This window comes from Caretta caretta, chromosome 2 (assembly GCF_965140235.1).
Source record: "Caretta caretta isolate rCarCar2 chromosome 2, rCarCar1.hap1, whole genome shotgun sequence".
NCBI classification, from domain to species: Eukaryota; Metazoa; Chordata; order Testudines; family Cheloniidae; genus Caretta; species Caretta caretta.
This window is the reverse complement of record NC_134207.1, coordinates 12139843-12159596: the sequence shown is the minus strand read 5'-3', so window position 1 is coordinate 12159596 and position 19754 is coordinate 12139843. Positions and strand designations below refer to the sequence as shown.

The following is a 19754-nucleotide window of genomic DNA, read 5'->3' as shown; positions in this document are numbered from 1 at the left end:
AAAGGCAATTTCAGCATGTACCTTGACTAAGAGATTTATGTCCTCAGGAGAAAGCAGGGAGGAGGCACCCTGTGGAAAGAGAAATCTGTTTAATACAAATTTAAAAAGTAGTTTTATAAAATGAGACACTGAAGGTAAATTTGCATGAAAATTCCCTGTGGTATGGTACTGATTTTCTTTGTACTCTCTGGTGCTCATTGAGTCAAATATGTCTTTGTCAATGGCATTCTACGTTTATTCCAGAATATAGAGAGGGACTGGGCAGTGCATGTGTAGAAGATACAGATTCTGGCATTAGTTTTTATATGCAAATACTAAGAGAATGTTGTAACGAGCTTTTGCTTTCATTTACATATAACATATTCAATTATTTTTACATTGAGCCAAACCTACCACAGATGCTGCTACCATAATCACTCTTCGCTCTTAGTTCTTGTAGCTGTTCTTCCAATTAGAACAGTAAGCAAGCGACATTTAACTGTCACTGTGAAGGATGGGGTATATGGAGGTACTGATATAAAAGGGAGACGAGCAGAATTGTTTGGCATTTAATCTAAAAGTGAAATGACCTACTGGCTTTCCAGGAGGTCCTCTGTCCCCAGGGTTTCCAGGTAAACCCTATGGACAAGGGAAAGAAAAATCTATTAGATTAACACAATAAGACCTTTATTCTATTCCCAGTCCTCAGACACACATACTCATGCCATCCCAGGACACTGCTCATTTGTGCATACTGTCACACAACCCTGCCAGTGTTGGGACAATCACACACACTTCTACAAGAACTACTAATGTATCTCAATGTTGGTAACATTTAGAATCTACCTCTCTCCATCCACCTCCATCTCTGACTCACTCACTCTCACTACCCATCCTACCATACTCTGGTGTCACTCTTAATTCCACTTGAGTTACCCCCTGGGCAAATCTGGGTCATCATGTTTTCATGGTCACTTAAGGCACAGGTAATACTTGGTCGAGCTGCAGCAGTTTCAAGGAGAGATGAATGAAGCACTCAAGACTGAGCCCAACTGGAACATTTAAAACTAAGGCCCCCGATCCTGCATCTGAAACTGCAAGATTGGGCCCTGGCAGTTGGTTGCAGCACCGTTGAGTCATCGTTTGTTGGAGGAGTTTGATATGAGTTTTCAGAGACGGGTGTGTGATAGAGATAGATTGAGATGGACAATTGGCAAGGCACCACTAATATGTCAAATACCTGAGGTCTGGGCCTGGAAGGGAAAGGAAGAAGTTCTATAACATGGAAAGGGATATGCAGGAAGTGCCTCCAGAAGGGCCAGAATCTGGCAGCATTTGAGATCCTCACCCTTGGGGTGCCTGCCACTGCCCCCCCCCCCTTACTTATCAGTCAGGCCTACATTTGTGTGGAGAAGTGTTCCACAGAAATGTAGGCCGGTTCATTTCAGGCAATTGCAGACCCGGGACATTTGGCTGTGTGAAATCTGGCAACATGACTGTTCTCTCAGCAAGCACAGATCTGAGATGGACATTTTCCAACTTGAGCATGGAAAGCAAGTTCTCTGAGGAGAGGCAGGGCATGGAGGGGCCTGGTCCCTCACCATCCGTCAGCAGAGCTGGTGGGCTGCAGAGGGGAAGGCACACAGCACTCTCCTAGAGCGTGGCCCCGTGGGCACGCTCGCTCTGTGTGCCTTGTAGCACAATGCTTCCTGCCATCCCCAGTTTGGTCAGGGCTGCTCTGTGAGGCACCACTGCGTCCTGTGGAAAGGTCCTGTCCTTTTCCATTGCACACTCCTGGTCTCCACTGCTGTGTATGTTCTGGAGTGACATCAGACTGTATCGGCGATCGCCCCGCGAGAGACATCTGGCCTCAGCTGGGGTGGAAGAAATCAGAAGAAATTTCAGTTGCTCTTTTCCTGTGTCTGCATTAACACTGGCGTCCAAAGAAGGGCCCTTCTGAGGCCTCTTGTCTTGCTCACGCTTATGAATATGAAACCGTGGTAATGAATTTCAGTAGGGAACAGCTGCGGTTCCCAAGGAACTGCAACTTCATTGACTGAGACGTGTGTGAAGGAGAAACTTGTCTTATAATTACTCTTTGAGGAACTCGGGAGATGCTGGCAAGACGGCACGTTGCTTCTTACACTTTGCTTCCTTGAGACAGGCAAAAATCCTGTGATTAAAAGACTGTAGATACTCCTGGAAGACTAAGGTGCTTTACCTTTCAGTTAACTTTACTTCCCTCCTTTAGCCAAGGCTAGCTTTCTCTCTCCCAGGGGGAGCAGGGTGATGGCTGCAGGGGTGGTCAGTGCTCCCAGAGAGCTAGGCACACTCCACAGGAGAGTACCAGCACTGAGAGAATCTCTGGGTCCCCCAGAAGTAAGGGAAAGTAGGAGAGAATTCATTCCCTCTTCCCCATGGTGGGGTGAGGAGAGCGGGACCACACCTAGAGAAACCCAAGTGTGCAGGAAGAAAATGAGATGTTCCTCTCCAAATCCCCAGGAGGAAGAGAGAAGAGATCCATTCAGAGTCACAGGATGTCTCTTTGGGCCTACCAGGGAACTTCAGTGGAGCTACACCCAATGATTGTTACATCAGCCCTTCAATTTTCTGAAGCCATGGCATATATGTTTATGGGTCTAGAGATCCTGGGATTGATTTGGGGTCCTACAGTGTCACAACACCATGTTAGAGTGACCAGATCGCAAGAGTGAAATATCAGGACATATTGGGTGAGCGGGCGGGGGGAGCCACAGGTGCACAGCCCCGACCGGAGCCATGAGAGGGGGCACACAGCCCTAGGAAGCTGCAAGAGGGGTGTACGGCCCCTGCTGCAGCCCAAACCACAAGCCACGGGGCAAGGACTCAAGGACTCATGGCCCCAGCTCCAGCCCCCAGCAGAAGCCACGAGGCCAGGGGCACAGGGCTCCAGCTCCAGCCCCAGGCTGAAGCCACCGGACAGGGGCTCAGGATCCTGGTTGCAAAGTCAAACCCAGTTACAGGCAGGGGCGCGAAGGGCCCCAATTCTAGCTCTGGCTCCAGCCCCAGCCGCAGTCACAGAGGGGAGGCCCCCAGTCCCAGCTTCAGCGTTACACCTGAAAACAACCTGAGAAACCATAATTGCCTGTAGATAACAGGTCACAGTCGGGTTTAATGGGACATTCCCAATCGACTAATTTTCTATTTCACTCCCAAATTTAAAATGTCACCTGAATATCAGGACAACTGGCGTCCCGACCGCACAACGAGCAGATGTCCACCGCCAGGTGCGATCCCTGCTTGCCAACGTGGGTAAGTGAGCTGGGCAGCAGCTCAGCTATGCGCAACCCCGGCCTGCCCTGGGGAGAATCAGCATGTGCAGAGGCAGGTGCCTCTTTCCTTGGCTCTGCCATGGGCTAGGTGGACCAGTCTGCACACACTCTGCTGGACTCAGCCCAGCTGACACTCACCTCAGGGACCTGCCGGCCTCTTCCCAGGAGCCGCCCCAGGTAAGCACTGCCGGGACCCACCTGTGCACCCCCTCCCACCGCCTTCAGTTGAGGAGGTGAGCAGCGGGAAGGGCGGGGCCGGCCAGGGGCAATGGGGTACACTGGTCCGCCCGGCGTGCTACCAGCGTGCCCCTTCCTGTCGGGGGTGGGCCCATGCTGCTCCACACAGCTCGCCTGCCCAGCACCCCCCAGATCCACTATGCCCTGCACCCCCTGAACCCACTGTGCCCAGAGCCCCCCCGCCCCCCCCACATTTCCTCCACAAATGCACACTGCTGTGCACACCACCACCCCTGCCCAGCGTCCCCCCGCCCATGCACAGCCCCACCATAGCTGCCCAAGACCCCACACAGAACCCCCCACTCGCTAGTTTCCCAATACACCGATTTCTCCTCCTTCCCTCCCTCCCAGTGTCCTTCCCCACAGCCCCACCACCACAACTAAACAGTGCCCCACACAGACCCCCACTGCCCAATGCCCTGACACACACAGATCTCCCCCACTGCCCAGCACCCCCAACAGTCCCCCACTGCCTAGCACCCCAAAACACACAAACATCCCCCACTGCCCAGCGCCCTCCACACCCTCACAGCCCAGCACCCCCCACCCCGACACTCACTCCACCACACCCTGCCCCCTTCCCTGGCCGCGCTCACCAGCCCTGCTGGGAGGTCTCTGGCTCCTAGGGTCAGAGCGGTAAGGGGGGTCTCCAGATGCTCCACGTGCTGCACCCGCCACGAGCGTGAGCTCCATGACTCCCATTGGCTGGGAAAAGCACCAATGGGAACTGCCGGAGCCATGGGGCTTGCAGGCGCCGGCAACGCGCACAGAGCCCCTTGCCTCCCTGCCCCAACCCTAAGAGCCAGAGGGACCCGCGGGGGAGGGCGAGGTGGGGAGTCCCAGCGGTGCTTACCTGGGGTGGCTCCCGGGAAGCATCCAGCAGGTCCCTCTGGCTTGTAGGGTTGGGTCAGGTTGGGTTGGGTGGGATGGAGGGGCCGAGGGCTCTCTGCCCGCTGCCGGTGCCTGCAAGCTCTGATTGGGCAGTAGGGAGCCGGTGCAGCACGCGGAGACCCCCTCCACCTCTGTGCCTAGGGGCCACCTGCATTGCAGGCTCCTGCTGGTGGGTGGACGCTGGGAGCTGCCCCAGGAAGCGCTGCCAGCCCCAGGACTTTGGTGCGCGCAGTAACTCATGGTGAGCAGTCCCCACTATCGGGACAAAGGGCGTCCCGACCAATGTGTAGTCAGGACGCGGGACAAATGTCTTAAAATTGGGACTGTCCCGATAATATCGGGACGTCTGGTCACCCTACACCTTGTAGAGAAGGAGAGTTACATGAAGGTGCCAGCTCTTCATGTCCCAATATTATGTCAGCCAGTGATGATGCAGTGTCACCCCCTTTAAGCATATCCAGTGCCCCTTTCCCCCTTCCACCAAGGACTGGTTCCTAGAGCTCAACACTTGCTGATCAGCAAAGAGCTTCCTCCTCCTTCCCGGGAGCAGTGTTTGTGACACACCAAGTGTCCACGAGCCAAGGGCAGGGATCAGCTTCCCCCAGAAGACATGTGAAGACCTCCCCATGTTTCTCACCCCACAGAGCATCCTTTCTGTGACTCACACTCTGGGAAGAGGTAAAACATCATCTCTTTCGCAGGGCAGTGCAACAAAAAGCCATCAGGGACCCTTGGCCCAAGATTCCTGTTTTCATTAAAGTGTCAGAGAATCAGAGAAATCATAAACCCAAGAAAGTGATTTGCTATCTTGAGGCCAGTGAAGGATTTTCCCCCAACAGTATGCCTTCTCCAGTGTCATTCTAACAGGCTCTTCCCCCACTTCCCATTATTCCTCAGTCTAATAGGTCTTTTAGGTCATTCTACCAGATGTTTGACCTAAATTTTTCTTTGGTTAATTTTGTTCCATCGCTATTAATGATCTCATTGGCCGACCCTAAAGAACCAGCTCCTGGACTGATAAAGACAGGGGTTTTTTTTTAAGGTGATATATTGACTGTGGGTAGCCTTTTTAATGACAATAAACACTTAAACTCTCGCTTTCTTTACTTACATCCTGCCCAGTTGGCCCCTGTGGGCCTGGAACACCTGGTAAACCTCGAGGGCCCTGGTAAAATGAGAAAAAATAAACCTGATCAGAAATGTTGGCAGCATGTTTGTACCCCCTCCACCTATTTAGCAGTGGCCAGATTCCTGTCTGCTGCAGAAATGGAACTCCCAGCCCATCAGGTTCCAGAACCCATTTAACTAGCAACACCCAAACTGACTTCCCAGAAAAACTTAACCACACTTGGTGCTAATACAGTATCTTCCATTGAAGGAACTCAAGAAACTTTGCAGCTATCCATAAATTAAGCCTCACAACTTAAGTCCCATGGTGGGGTTGGCGTTATAGCACTTTCACGGGTGTGCACGGTTAGGCAGAGGGTAACTGACTCGCCCAAGGCCATGCTGCAGAGAGGAGAACAGAACCCAGACGTCCTGTCTCCCTGTCCCCTGTGCTAAATGATGAGCACGAGGGGCAAGATTCTGATCTCCCTGTAGCACTATGAATCAGGATTAACTCCACTTGCTACATTTATACCTGTGTCAGCAGAAGTCAGTTTAAGATAGAATTTTATTAATATTGTTATTTTCTGCCTAAAGTCCAGCAAAGCACTTACACACATGGTTAACTTGAAGCATGTGGGTAGTCCCAAAGTTAAGCAGGTGCTTAAGTGCTTTGCTGGATCATGGCCTAAATCTGCATTTCTCAAACTTTAGCAACCCGAGGACCCCCATTTTGATTTTAAAATGTTCAGTGCTCCCCATGCCCCCCCCTCAGCCCCAGGCCGCACCCCCACTTCCCCCCTTCCCCCAAGGCCCCACCCCTGCCCCTCCTCTTCCCAGCCCCTCCCCTGGGCGTGGCCCATCCCCACTCCTCCCCCTCCCTCCCAGCTGTTCTCCGTGGTGCAGGAGGCACTGGGAGGGAGGGGGAGGAGTTGATCAGCAGAGTTGGCGACTGGGGACATGATTCCGCCCCCCCCCCCCCCGAGCATGCCCCGTCCCTGCTCCTACCCCTCCCTCCCAGCGCCTCCTGCACACCTCTGAGCAGCTGTTCCCCAGTGTGCTGGGGATACTGGGAGGGCGGCAGAGATGTTGAGGGAGGGAGAGAGGGAGGGGGAGGAGTTGATCGGCGTGGCCCGTGGACCCCCTGGAGTACCCTCATGGAATCCAGTTTGGGAAATGCTGGCCTAAATCATTTAGCTGTATCTTTCCATCATTATCAGGCAAATGGAAAATATAAACATGCCTTAACAAAATCATCAATAAACAATGCGACATTTGACTACATGGCGCTGCCCCTCTGTAAAAGCTGGGTGTAGTTAGCAAGACATACTGTACCAATGGCCCTTTGTCTCCTGCTGGTCCCACAGGGCCCTGCAAACAAACAGCAACAACACATAGATGAAAAGGCCAGCAGAGCCTGAATTTAACATCCTATGTGAGTGATTAGAGAGCAACAGGAGTTTAGACTTAATGGAAAGCATAGGAGGAGCGGTCAGGAAAAGGAACAGAATCAGCTTGGCAGGAGGTCACCCTGAAACAGATGAAGCTAGCAACAAAGAAAGTAAATGAAGGAAGAGGAGTTTAAAGAAAATAAGAACACACAGAGTGCTGTGTCCAACAGTCTTCCAGGCAGCAAGTAACCCCAGGGTATATAAAAGTATAAATGAGCCCAAGGCACAGAGCCCAGTGGGTTCACAGCAGCTGCTCATTTCCCGCTGCAAGGATGCAGATTTACAAGCTGTTAAATCCACCAAACTGCAACCCCCTTGTACCCATGGAGAGGGAGAGAGAGAGAGAGAGAGAAGTCCCCTTACAGTAACCAACATCAAGCACATAGAAACAACTAAGGAAACTTCCATGAGGAAATATCATCATGAGCGAGAGTTCACTCCCATTTCTCCCATGCAGCGCTGTCTCCCTCTCTCCCTGGCAGCTCAGGTAGGATGCACACACGCGACAGGCCAGACTCCGATCTCTTACACCGGTGCAAATCTCAACTCCAGCAACATCAATACTCCAGACTGACAAGCTACCAGTGTAGCTGAGATCAGAATTAATGGAGTGATAGCAGAGAGGAATCTACCACCACGATATTTATGATAAAAAAAAAAACAATCCCCTGAGAGAGAGAGAGAGAGAGAGAGAGAGATGAAAAGTCAGCATTTTTTTTCTGGAAGCAGAAAGGGAAATAAAAGTCACGGCGGTTCTGGAACTAGTCTCACATCATCACTGTGAGCAACAGGGCAACACGGAAGCATGTTCCATATCTATATGCATGTCCATGATAACAGACTGGTCGATGGCAATATCATACTTGTTGTCTTTGTTGTGAGCAAGCAGCATAACTCTTTCTGACTTAGGAAAAAACAATGCCCTGAAGTAAGGTGAATGATGTACACAGTTGGGCCACATTCTGATACTCTTAGTCTCGTCATTCATATTAACAGCTATTGAGGCCAGAAGGAACCATTAGATCATCTAGTCTGGTGTCCTGCAAAACATAGGCCATAGAATTTCATCCAGGTACCCCTGGTTTGAGCCCAGTAACTGGGGCCCTGTGTAAATCATAGTTTTTTGCAGGGTGGGGAGGAATTCACGACAAATTCATGATGGCAAAAGTATTACAACTGCATGGAGTTTGCAAGGAATGAATTTTATAAGTAAATTTAGTCAATTTCAAAGATGAAATGAATTATACAAGGAATATTCATTCTGTCCTTGAAACTGACGACATTTACTTGTAAAATTCACTGCATCCTTGATATTGACTAGCTAAAGTAATGCTGTGTATTAAAGACTTTGTTGCCAGCATCCTTTAAAAAAAATATTTAAAGGATCATGGTTGGGGGGGGGGGGTTCATGATTTCCATGCTCTCTGTGAAATCATGATTTATATTGTGCCCTCCCAGTAACTAATAAATAAAAAACAGTAATGGCACACCGGGCTTCACAAAAGCTAATGCATTTTCTTAATTGATAAATTAATTTTAAAATTCTCATTCATGCAATTGAAATTAATTAGCCTGGTGTAATCATAATCAGATTTAAAGTATGAGCACTCATGCCTGAGAGGCTTTCAGCTTACCAAAGGAAAAACAAGCTGTCATTTAGAAATCAAGGCAACAGGATTTCATATGTGCCGGAGCTGCAGCAAATCACTAAGCCTCACCAACATACTAGCTAGAATCCTGGCACATCCTGAATAGCGTGTGCCCCTTGGGTAAAGCAGAGGCCATGCTGCAGATCTCATTATGTTTTTATGAGCGAGACTGGGTATTACATGATTGACCTTTTGCCTAATCTTCTCTAAAACAAGAAGTCCTCAGCATGGGAAATGCAAACTATACAGTCAGCATTTATCATCAGTCATCATTTATCATCAGTTACTACACAGCGATATAGCTTACCATAGCAGAGTTATTTCCTGTTCCAGGTATAAGGAGAAAGTGCAAAATCTAGATACCACTGCGGGGTATTGTTGGCAAGTATTGACTGGAGTGGGGACTACTACCCTAAGACACAGTATGTGGGGCTGCATGGATGGTTACAAAGGATTTTAGGATGTTTGCTACCTTCTAATGGGTGTGACCAAGAATGAAGTCTGTTTACACACTGACACACCTGGGGCCTGAATTTGCAAGATTCTGAGCAGCATCTGAAAGATGAGGAGTGTCCTCAGATCTCATTGATATTATCAGGGATCAGCACACTCACTATCTGGCAGGATCAGACCCCAGTGCCATAAAAAAAAAAAAACAAATTGTCTAGAGCATAGTCCAAAAGATGTACTTGTAGTCTATCAAAGGGGAGAAAATTCCGAAGGTGAAGGCAGCAGACGGAGCTGTGGGCACAAAGGGGCATAATTGCACACTATTCAAATAAATCTCAATTGAAAAGTATAGTATACACTTAAATAGTCAAAATACTACAAACAAGAAGTTTTAAAAGGAATGTGGATCTCTTGAAAATTGGATTTTAAAATACTTTTGTATCTTTCTGTTTATTAAGATGTCTGACAACAGCATAGACTCGCTAATCAGAATGCTTAATCATTTGCTTCAATTTTCTGAAACTTAATAAAGAAGGAAAATAATGGTATTTATTGAAAAAAATGTTTTTGGTTTTTGTATCTTATCCGGACTCAACATGCGAGCTGGGGAAATATGAGGTCAGAAGGGCGTCACTCTCCCAGTGGAAATTTCACTTGTGGTCTATTGGTGTTAAATGATAATCTGTACGGTAGCTAAATAGTTAGCGAGACATGTTGTGCAACAGAAATGCACACATCCCAAAAGACACTGTGTTCAGTGTGTAATGACAGAGCTCTGGTGTCACGCAGCGCCAATGTGTCAAAACCACACAGATAATTTCAGGAGCAGCAGAAACTGATATTAACCACTTCGAGAACAGTAAGGGCATTCACCCCACAGCTCAATGCTCATCCTAGCAGCTGGCAGTGGGCGTGTCCTGGTCTTGTCACAAGTGAGTGAGGTCTGCTTAGTACTTACAGGAGGTCCAGCTACTCCAACCCCTGGTGCACCTCTGTCTCCTGGCTGGCCAGGAAGACCAGGAACTCCCCTATCTCCCTGAAACAGCAAGAGATGAAAGGGTTACAGGCCAGCAAGATTCTATATGTTTGAGAAAGGTGACCAATGTCTAACACTAATTTACAGCTCAGAAAATCACCAATATTTCCTGCACATCCTACACGGAACCTCCACAGTAATTATTAATACATTGCATGGGAGCTGTCTCAATCTATGATAGCATAGGGACATGGAACAGTCATTGATTCATTATACTGGGAAAAATCCACTGACAACTTGTCATATCCTGAAACTACTTTTCCTCTTTACAAAGTTGTCAGCCCAGTTTTCTGAGCATATGCATGGTTCAGCTCCATGCCACACCACACAACAGAGTGGGAGCACAGGGCCCATAATTATTTTGGTTTCCCCAGTATGTGGGTCAGCTAGCATACAGCATCCAATTTCCATCAAGATCCTTCTTTTGCTAACTCGGTTGACTTGATAGACAGAGACCAGGTGAGAACCTCACATCTTTGTTGGGACAATAGGGTGTATAATACAGCTGCTTTTGAGTGGTTTTATACTAGGAACTCCAATTGCCTGTAGGATAACATGTATTCTGTGAGGCAGAGGAAAACATCATACTTGTGAGCAACCACCTACTTTCCTATAGTAGATTGCACATACAGGCAACTATAGGGTATTTATGCAGAAGATCATAGACGTTAGAGTTGGAAAAGAACTACTGAGTCAAAGATTAAACTTGCCCATTCCATTATCGCTGCAGGGCTGTTCCCTATGGTATATTGTTAAGTGCTTTTTCCAGTGCAGTTTTAGATGACTCAGAGATAGACTTTCAACCCTATCCTTTTAGAGACTATTCCACAATCTAAAAGACCTCATTGTTAAAAATTAAATTGTCAATAATATATACTGGAAAAAGTCTGGACAGTTGTTTGACAATGTTTTAATGAACATTGATTGGGAAGGGAGGCTTAAGAAAGAAGCAGAAAATATCCTGCTCTGGTGCTTGGTATGCAATCACATTGCTCAGTTTTACATGTTGCAGTGAGGAAGACGTTATAACAGACTTCACTGCAGATGGGAACTATAGCCTCATGCCAGAGGTACTTTGTTCAAGAACACAGCTTTGCTGCAAAAAAGATGCGTGCCGTTTTTCCCTGCACAGTAAGTTTCCTAACATCTTTATTTTATATCGAATAATAGGTTTCATTTCATTTGGTGGTTTTAATATGTTTCTTTCTCTCTTTTTTTGTAATAATAGTTCTCTTTGCATTACTGCTTGTGCATTCTGAACTGTAAAAGAAAAAAAACGGGAAAGAGAATATAATTTAGCCATGTCAGTGAAGAATGTAGCAGAACAGAATCAGCATGAGGCAGAGATAGGTAGATTTATCCAGGAATATAAGACATGGCTGGATCAATTCTTTATACAGCTATATTCCTGCGTAAAATAGTTTCCTATTCTTAAATCTATTTCATTATTAAAGGAAGATCCTGTTTCCTCCTTAGCTCTTGATCATGACTTGATCAATCCAAATAGAGAACCTCTGAAGAATCTGTCCTAGGCTCTAAACATGACCCAGCTCATCCCAGAAGAATATTGTTAATTTCTTGTAGACCTGCAGCAAAACTGGATGTGTTTAGTAAAGGTGGTGTGGTAATTCTGAAATTTAATATTTAGTCTCAAGACCATATTTTCAAAAACAGCACAACAGGTGAAAACCACAAAATGCTAATTTGGCTACATAACTGCAGTTTGTTTCAGGGACAATAGATTTTGTTCTCTTTCCATGTCCACCTCTTTGAAAATGTCTGTGGAGAATGGGGGAGACATCTGTATTATTTTTATGATCATATGTACCTCAGCTTGATATTATTTGCATTCTGTCTGACCACAAAGCTGTAGAATTAAAAAGGGCTAATAGGAAGAGCAAGACATAAAAAACAGTGAGCAGGGATAAGAGAGTTCTGGGTAAACAACTTCAAGGGGACAATGGTTGGGTCATTAACCGGGGAGATGGTCTTCCCAGATGCCAGCCTAAATGACACAACTGCTTTGCCAAAGACAGAGCCTAGAGATCAAAAGGAGCATAAACAGTTTAAAACTTTTTTCTTGAGGGAGAGGGGAAGTGGGAGTTGCCAGCAGCTGCTACTCTGGTAAGATGCTCACAGACAGACACTGAGACAAACAAAGAATGCAAGGTAGACTGTCTCTCCCACCCAGAGACCGAAGTACCTGGGCTAAGTGGAACTTGAAAGGATAACGTTTAGGCAAGACCAGATGTAGACAAACTTCTGTTGTTTTAACTCTTTTCTCTGCTTACCATTTACCTTTGGGTGAATAAATAATGTTCATTCTGAAGCTGTTTTCAGTCACTTTAATCAGCCTCTGTTCACAGGCTGCCAGAGGGAAGTTTCCTGCAGGTGCCGAATACAGCTGGGCCCGTTGTGTTAACATAGTTGGGAAACGGCAGGGAGTGGGTGAGAGCTGTAACCTAGGGATCCACCCCAAGAGCAGCTGAACAGCAGAGAGGTGGTGAAGGAAACAATACCTGTCATCTGAGGGGTACACCCCAGGTACTGCAAAGGGATCTAAAGTGCAGATCACCCTGTAAGTGCAATGACTCTCTGATTGTATGGATTTCAGGTTGCCAGGGAAGTTGGTGTGAGTTTTGTCTCAGTAAGCATGGCTGGATTTGGCCCACAATCTTAGTTATAGCTTTATATAGAGAGATATAAAATGATGTATGTGGAAAGTGAACAAGTTATTTCATATCCTAAAATTTGCATGTATACAGAGAGGCATTACACAGAAAATAAATAAAGTTTCTGTTGCAAACTTTTTCCATTAAAAATCAGGAAAAGATTTTTAGTAAATGTCTCATCAAAAATATTTTCCAGTGAAAAATGGACCACATTTTCAATTACATTTTCCACCAGCTCCAGTAACAATGTGCAAACTTGTCCTGGTTTTTGAGAAGTAGTCCTCAATGGGACAGAGGTAAATGCTTACCTTGTGTCCGAAGGGTCCTGGTAAGCCTGGGAGGCCTCTTTCACCCTAAAGAGCCATAACCAAAAGAGAAAAATAGTCAATCCTTGCCAAGCAGAAGCTTGACCTTTGCAAAATAAACAAAAAATGATTTTTACATCTAACTAGTATTTCTAGTGGCTGTGGGTGGGATCCATGAAGGAACTTAGCAGTTGCAACACTGAGCGTCTAACTTTTAGGCATCTAGAAAATCACAGGAACAAAGCCTGATCCTCAAAGCCTGAGTTAGGAGCCTAGGCTCCACATATAATGAATGGGGAAAGATAGACACCTAAGAATGCGATCCACAAAAGCCAGCACACTAGGTGGGGAGCTGCCTAATGGGAGATTCCAACCAGAGAGGTGTGTGCTAAGCTCCGCCCCACTCTCAGAGATAGGTACCTATATCCAGGCTTCTTGGATGTGTCCATCTCTGCTTAGCGATCCACAAATGGCAATCCACCATTAGGAGTCAGGTGGGTTCGGCACCAAAGGTGTATCTTGTGGGACTGAGCTAGGTGCCTGGTGCCTGCCTCACTACACTGAAAATGGCAAGTGGTAGAGGAGCCCACCTTATAACTTCTAGCCTAACAGTTAGAGCACTCACCTGGAATATGGGAGACCCGGCTTCAATACCCTCTTCTGCTGGAGAGGGAGACAGGACTTGAACTGGGGGGGTCTCTCACCGCTCAGGAGAGTGCTCTAACCACTGAGCTATGGGGTATTCAGTTGTGGGGCTCACTCAATCTCTCCTGTTGAAGCTGTTCCCCTGTGGATAGCTACTGAAATAGTAATTAGGCCAGAGAGAGAGAAAGAGAGAGAGCGACTGCCACCCCCCCCCCCCCCCCCCGTGAGGTTGGCGCGTGGGCAGATATGGACAGAATACATGATGGCGCAGCGTTGGAAGGAAGCAAGCTTGCTGTAGGTGCTGATGTTGGCAGCCACATCCACTCAAATGGTGGCCTGCTGCCAGTGGATAACAATATAATGCTGCACTGCAATATTATGCAGTTATATTTCATACACTGCTTCTGCTGATTCTAGTTGGGTGCACAGTATGGCAAGAGGACTTACCCGTTCTCCATCTTTACCCTTCCCTGGTAAGCCAGGTATTCCAGTAGGGCCAGCCTCACCCGAGGGCCCAGGTAGACCTGGTTTTCCTTCCTTTCCTGCGTCACCCTGTAGAAGATATTATGATGATGCATCTGAATTGAGAGCAAAGGTCCATTTCTGGACCAGATATCCCATAAGGATAAAAATGTGCAGGGCTTTTGTCTTTAATTTTACAGGCAGAACATTCCTCAGGGTCATAAGAAGCCCTGTTTTATTATACTATAAGAATGTGATGATGTATCTTGGCCTTTATCTCAAATGCTCTCCTTTAAAAGAAAACTTTAGCCCTAAATGGTTTGGGGCTTGGGTATGTTAAAGACTCCTCCAATCTGTGTAATATTGATGCCGTTACACTCAGCAGAAGAGCTTGAGTTACTAGCCCTCTGCTTTAACAGGTGGGGAGAAAGGAAGGGTGGCAGGGTGTTCCTTGTGAGGGGTCTTTAATTCTAAAACACCCTTTCCTCCCTCTTCCATCAGTGAGGGGTTCTTAATTCTAGAACACCTTTTTCTTCGCTATTCCATCGTGACTCCACCCTGCTAACTTTGGAAACATACTAGAAGGCACATTTAATTCAGGGAACATTTGGGTTTTAAGTAGATCGAGGCATCTGGTGAACACTGGGAACATGGATGGTGATTTGGTGGGAGGGGTTGATATAGTGGGACTTGTCTATATTTTGCATTGTTATCCTTCTATTGTGTGCAGTTAAGGTCGATGTTACTTTTAATTATTTCTGTTATGGAGCCTCAATCCAGGATCAGGGCTCCATTGTGTTAGGCTTGGTACAGGCAAGTGATAAAGGAGACAGTCCCGGCCCCAGAGAGTTTACAGTCCAGGTGTCAGGCAGGACATAACAGTCAGATGAGACAGACAAATGGAGGTGAGGGTGGGCTGGGAGGATAAGGGAACTATACAATTAAAACAGCTTGGTATGAAAGCAGAAGCCTCAGCTTGCCTAACCGGCGCCAGAAGGTTTTGCTTACAGCTGGGGATTTACAGATTTAAACGTACTTACCAAGAGAGAAACAAACAGAATAGAATCCCCCACAATCATGGCACAATCACCAGGTGGATGTGTTTTCAAGCCAATGACATCACTGTATCTAACAGAAAAGCTAAGGTGGCCTTTTCACTTCAAGAGCTCCTGTCCTGTTAGTACTCCTAGGTAGTTTATACAGGGAGAACCAAATGCAATTCTATGGCCTGTGTTACATACTAGATGAGCTAATCATCCTGTCTGGCTTTAAAATCTATTAATCTTGTTTCACAGTTCAGAGTGCTGAAAGTCCAGATACACATTTATCGGACAGACATGAAAGAACTGCTGTACCTTTTCACCCTTTTGTCCATCCTTTCCGGGCTGGCCAGCGTCTCCAGGGACACCCTTTGGAGAAAAAGAACGCTACTGTTTAAAACCGTTATTTCAGGTGGTATTTGATTCTAAAGGAAATGCAATTTTATACATCTTGGTTTATGTCACTCCCCTTTCCCAGTACAGACAACCTGTAATCCTGAGAACAATGAACTAGAAGAGATCTGTATCAGCTGCCTGAAAAGGTTATTTTCAATGTAAGAATGAACTGCAAAGCTAAAGTGAAAATTGAGTTAGTCCCAGTTTTGTTCGCCACTCCTCCCGCAACCAAAATACATTTTCCTCCCTCTGTAAAATCCTCCTGGCACTTCCTGGTTTGCTGAAAATAACTCAGAAAGCATAACTGTAGAGAGCAGAGATACTAGAAAGCCTCATTACAACCAAAAGTCTCATCAGGTTTATTTTTGTCTGATGCTCCCCGTAGTCAGTATAATGGGGCAATTCAACACACTCCTGGGATTAACTCAATGTTAATTTTACCCTTGCATTTCAGTTTTCCTTCCCTTTAAGTTATAGGCAGATAGGATGATACCAAACTTCTTTGATTCTTTATAGTTTAGACCCATAGGTGATTTACCTCCAAACCAAACAACATAACTTTCCTTTCTCCTAAGATGAACCAAGGACAAGGCTTGTGAGCTGGGTCTTTCAAGACAGGTGCTTTCAGGAGGTTGTCGAATGAACTAAACCCCACCAGTAAGGCCAGGGGAGGTCTCTGTTTGAGTTCATCACTGAGCAGTGTAATTATTTGGAGTTATTCCAGCATCATATAGCTCATTCTGTTGGCTTGTATCTGTTGTTCTGATTGCAAGTTAGACGACAGTATCAACACGAATATTATTTTTCCCACTTCAGCTTCCTTTAGACAAGCTCCTGAATATGTAAAGTATCTTCATTATGTTAATAGACCCCAATTTAATTAGAAATGGCAGAGATAACTAGTAGACAGTAACCTGGATTGTTTACTAGCACCTATCACATCACACTGCTCTCCTATTGCTCTCATTTGCACAGCTAATGCCCCGTGCATTTTGCACTTAAAAGTTCAAACCCTTATTCAACTCACAAAGGTGTAAACCTGGAGTAATACGAGATACTCCAACGGAATTATTCCAGATTTACATTGGTGGAAGTGAGAGCAGAATCTAGCCAAAGACTTATATGCAAACATGAAAGACTCAATCGTGCAAACCTAACTTCAGTGTCCCTACTTGTTTGAGTAAAGGTTGCACAATTGGACCAGAAGTGATTACATGGTATTCTAGTGAAAATGGGATCTAAGTGTTTCAATCCTTAAATCTTTGAACTGATCCTAGTTTCAACAACAAAGAGAAAGACAATTTTTTCTCTTGGGAGAGCTGGTGGCAAACCCAACACTGGGCAGTTCGGTGAGGACACAAATCAGAGTGTGGTGCATCCTTGTTGGTCCAGTGCTGGTGAGTGTGAGGCAAACCGGCAGCCAAACTAGAGCTGCTCACTCTGCTCCCTTCCAACAGCAGCTGGGGTCCCGTTGGCATATGCCAATGACGTGCTCCTGGTCCAGGACCTGGGTGACCTAGTGTGGGTGGAGGCCTGCCAAGCCATTTATTCAGCGGCCTCCTCCACCTGGGTCCACTAAATCAAGAGCTCTGTCCTGGTAGTCGGGGACAGGTGGCAGGAGAGCTCCCTTCCTCCTGTGCTCCAGCCCATCCGGGGGAGAAAGGGCCAGCTATTCTATCTGGGTGCCTAAAGTTTTGCCACTGATCCCTCCCCACTGGAGAATTAGCATGATGGGTGGCTGAGGAGTGGACAGGACTGCTCCAGTGCCTTTCCCTGTGCGGGAGGGAACTGGTGCTTAACCAGCTGGTCCTGTCCATGCTCTGGCACTGGCTCCACATCCTGAGCCTGCCCCTGGGTACCCTGACCTGCCTCCAGAAGAAAATTTTGGCGTTCTTCTGTCCAGGGCTGCACTGGGTCTCTGTGGGAGTCCCAAACCTCCCCCTGGAGGAGGCTGGGCAGGTCCTGCTCTGTCTCTGCAGTCAGGTCCATGACTTCCACCTCCAGGCCCTGCAGAGACTCCTCTATGGTGCTGGTAGTCTGGCATGGAGTGAGCTGGTGCACACCTTTCTCTGCCACCTCTGAGGGCTCCGATACGACTGGCAGCTCTTCTACCTCCATCTGAGGAGTCTCCTGTGAGACCGTTCCGAGCTGCCGGTTTTTTACCAGGGCCAGGAAGCTAGTCTCGGCGACCAGGTCTGCAGCGGTGGCTGAGACGGGGGACCTCCTCGTGGAGCCCCTGCTACACAACCTCCATCTTGGTGTGTGGGTGGTGGAGTCTCCCTCAGTGCAGCAGAGGTTGGTCCTGGCTGGTACCACCAGGATCAGAGACCTCCTGGACTACGAATAGACACACTGGGTGGATCCCCAGTGCTCTGCTGGCACATGGGGTTCTCCACCCCTCACATCCCCTGGCGTATAGTGAGGGCAGCCTTAGCACCTGCCTCTCTCACTTTCTTTGAGAGGGTCCAGAAGGTGAGGGCAGCCTTAGCACCTGCCTCTCTCACTTTCTTTGAGCGGGTCCTTTGGGATGCTGCTTCCCACCCACCCATCACCTCTGGCCCTCTGGACCTTGCCATCGGGCCCCTGCCCGGTGAGCCTCCTCAGCCAGCCCCTACACATCACCGGAACAGGCTGCACGACATGAAAGCTGGTTCACCTATGGACTGTGCCTAGAAAACAGCTCCATGCACTTGTGCTCCACACCCTTCATTTCCTCATGCTTGTGTCCTGCTCTGACACCAAGTGGTGGGACCTCCTACCATCCGTGGTGGGCGAGGAACCCCGGTGGACCAGTCCGTATTCCACCCTAGTCCCATGGCCCACCTGGGATATTAGTTGGTGGCTCCTTCACAGAATTGAGAGCATGGGCATGTACTTGGTGTGGTTCACCACCTCCCCCGACACATGCCCCTTCTGCAGCGAGAGGGAGACCCTGGCGCACATCTACATTGAATGCACCAGGTTGTAGCCCCTCTTCTGGCTCCTCATAAACCTTCTCCCTAAGTTCTGGCTGCACTTTTCCCCACACATCCTGATCTATGCACACCCCATCTGTGCCCCATGAAGTCACAAGACCTCCTTGTCCCCCTCCTCCTGGCACTGGCCAAAGTGGCCGTCCTCCATACCAGGAGGGGGAAACTCGATGGGGAGGTGCTCTATAACTATGAGGCCTACTTCTGAACCTCCTTTAAGCAATGTCTCCAGGTAGAGTTCCTCTGGACCATGTCCACTGGCTCCCTGGATGCCTTCAAGGAGCAGTGGGCACTGTCCAGGGTTCTTTGCTTGGTGTCCCCCTCTGGATCCCTGCTTTTCAACCTGTGACTCTCACTCCCATCCCTGTTTTTACATTTTTACAGTACTGACTTTGCTTGTCCCTGGACTCTGACTACCCAGCTTGAACCCCTGGCATGCACCTGGACTGTGGCTACAGTTCTGATTCAGGCTTGACTAGGGACTCTGATCTGGGTTCTGATCCTGGCCTGTCCCTGGCTCAGTTCCAGCTGCACCTGTGGCCCAGTCCCAACCTGACATCCAGCTTTGACCTCTGCTCCAACCACTAGACCTGACCAGGAAGCAGCGCCTGACAATGAGATTGTCCTGTTGAATATACCACTCCCAAGATGTCCATGTCTACTGAGTCTCTCAAAGAGAGTAACAGGCTGTAATGAAATCACCTGTAACAAACAACAGCAGTAGACCCTGGGAAATGGAAACCAAAGAAAGCGAGTAAGAGAAATGTGGCAGGGCAGAGACGGGGAATAAATCTATGGACGAATACATACCACGTTTCCTGGCAAGCCTTGTAGACCTGGGGGCCCAACAGGTCCAGGAGCACCCTGTTTGAAGAAAACAAAATTTTAAAAATATCGTTTCTTATTTATATTACCGTAGGAGCTAGAAGTTTTAAATGAGATCGGAGTTCACATTTTGCTAGGTGCTGTAGAAGCATATAGTAAAAGAGAACACTTGCCTCAAAGATCTTACAATCTGAATAAGGATTCAACAGTACAAAACAGATTAAGACATCCCTTGGGAATTTCAAAATTGTCTGTCACCATGATAAATCCTAAATCCAGATCAGATGCTCCATCAGCTTGGAAAAAAATATAGCACTGAGAATAAA

General features: G+C 47.5%; 1 protein-coding gene across 1 annotated transcript in view; it reads right to left on the bottom strand.

Annotated features, from left to right (window-relative positions):
* Nucleotides 1–19754, bottom strand: part of COL22A1 (collagen type XXII alpha 1 chain) — a 327228-nt gene that overhangs the window by 34172 nt on the left and 273302 nt on the right. The window contains exons 36-44 of the mRNA XM_048837254.2: nucleotides 19414–19467; nucleotides 15551–15604; nucleotides 14181–14285; nucleotides 13092–13136; nucleotides 10034–10111; nucleotides 6861–6896; nucleotides 5530–5583; nucleotides 574–618; nucleotides 22–69 (exon numbers count right to left, since the gene is read on the bottom strand). Of these exons, the coding sequence (XP_048693211.2) occupies nucleotides 22–69; nucleotides 574–618; nucleotides 5530–5583; nucleotides 6861–6896; nucleotides 10034–10111; nucleotides 13092–13136; nucleotides 14181–14285; nucleotides 15551–15604; nucleotides 19414–19467 (519 nt within the window). The remainder of the gene's footprint in view (nucleotides 1–21; nucleotides 70–573; nucleotides 619–5529; nucleotides 5584–6860; nucleotides 6897–10033; nucleotides 10112–13091; nucleotides 13137–14180; nucleotides 14286–15550; nucleotides 15605–19413; nucleotides 19468–19754) is intronic.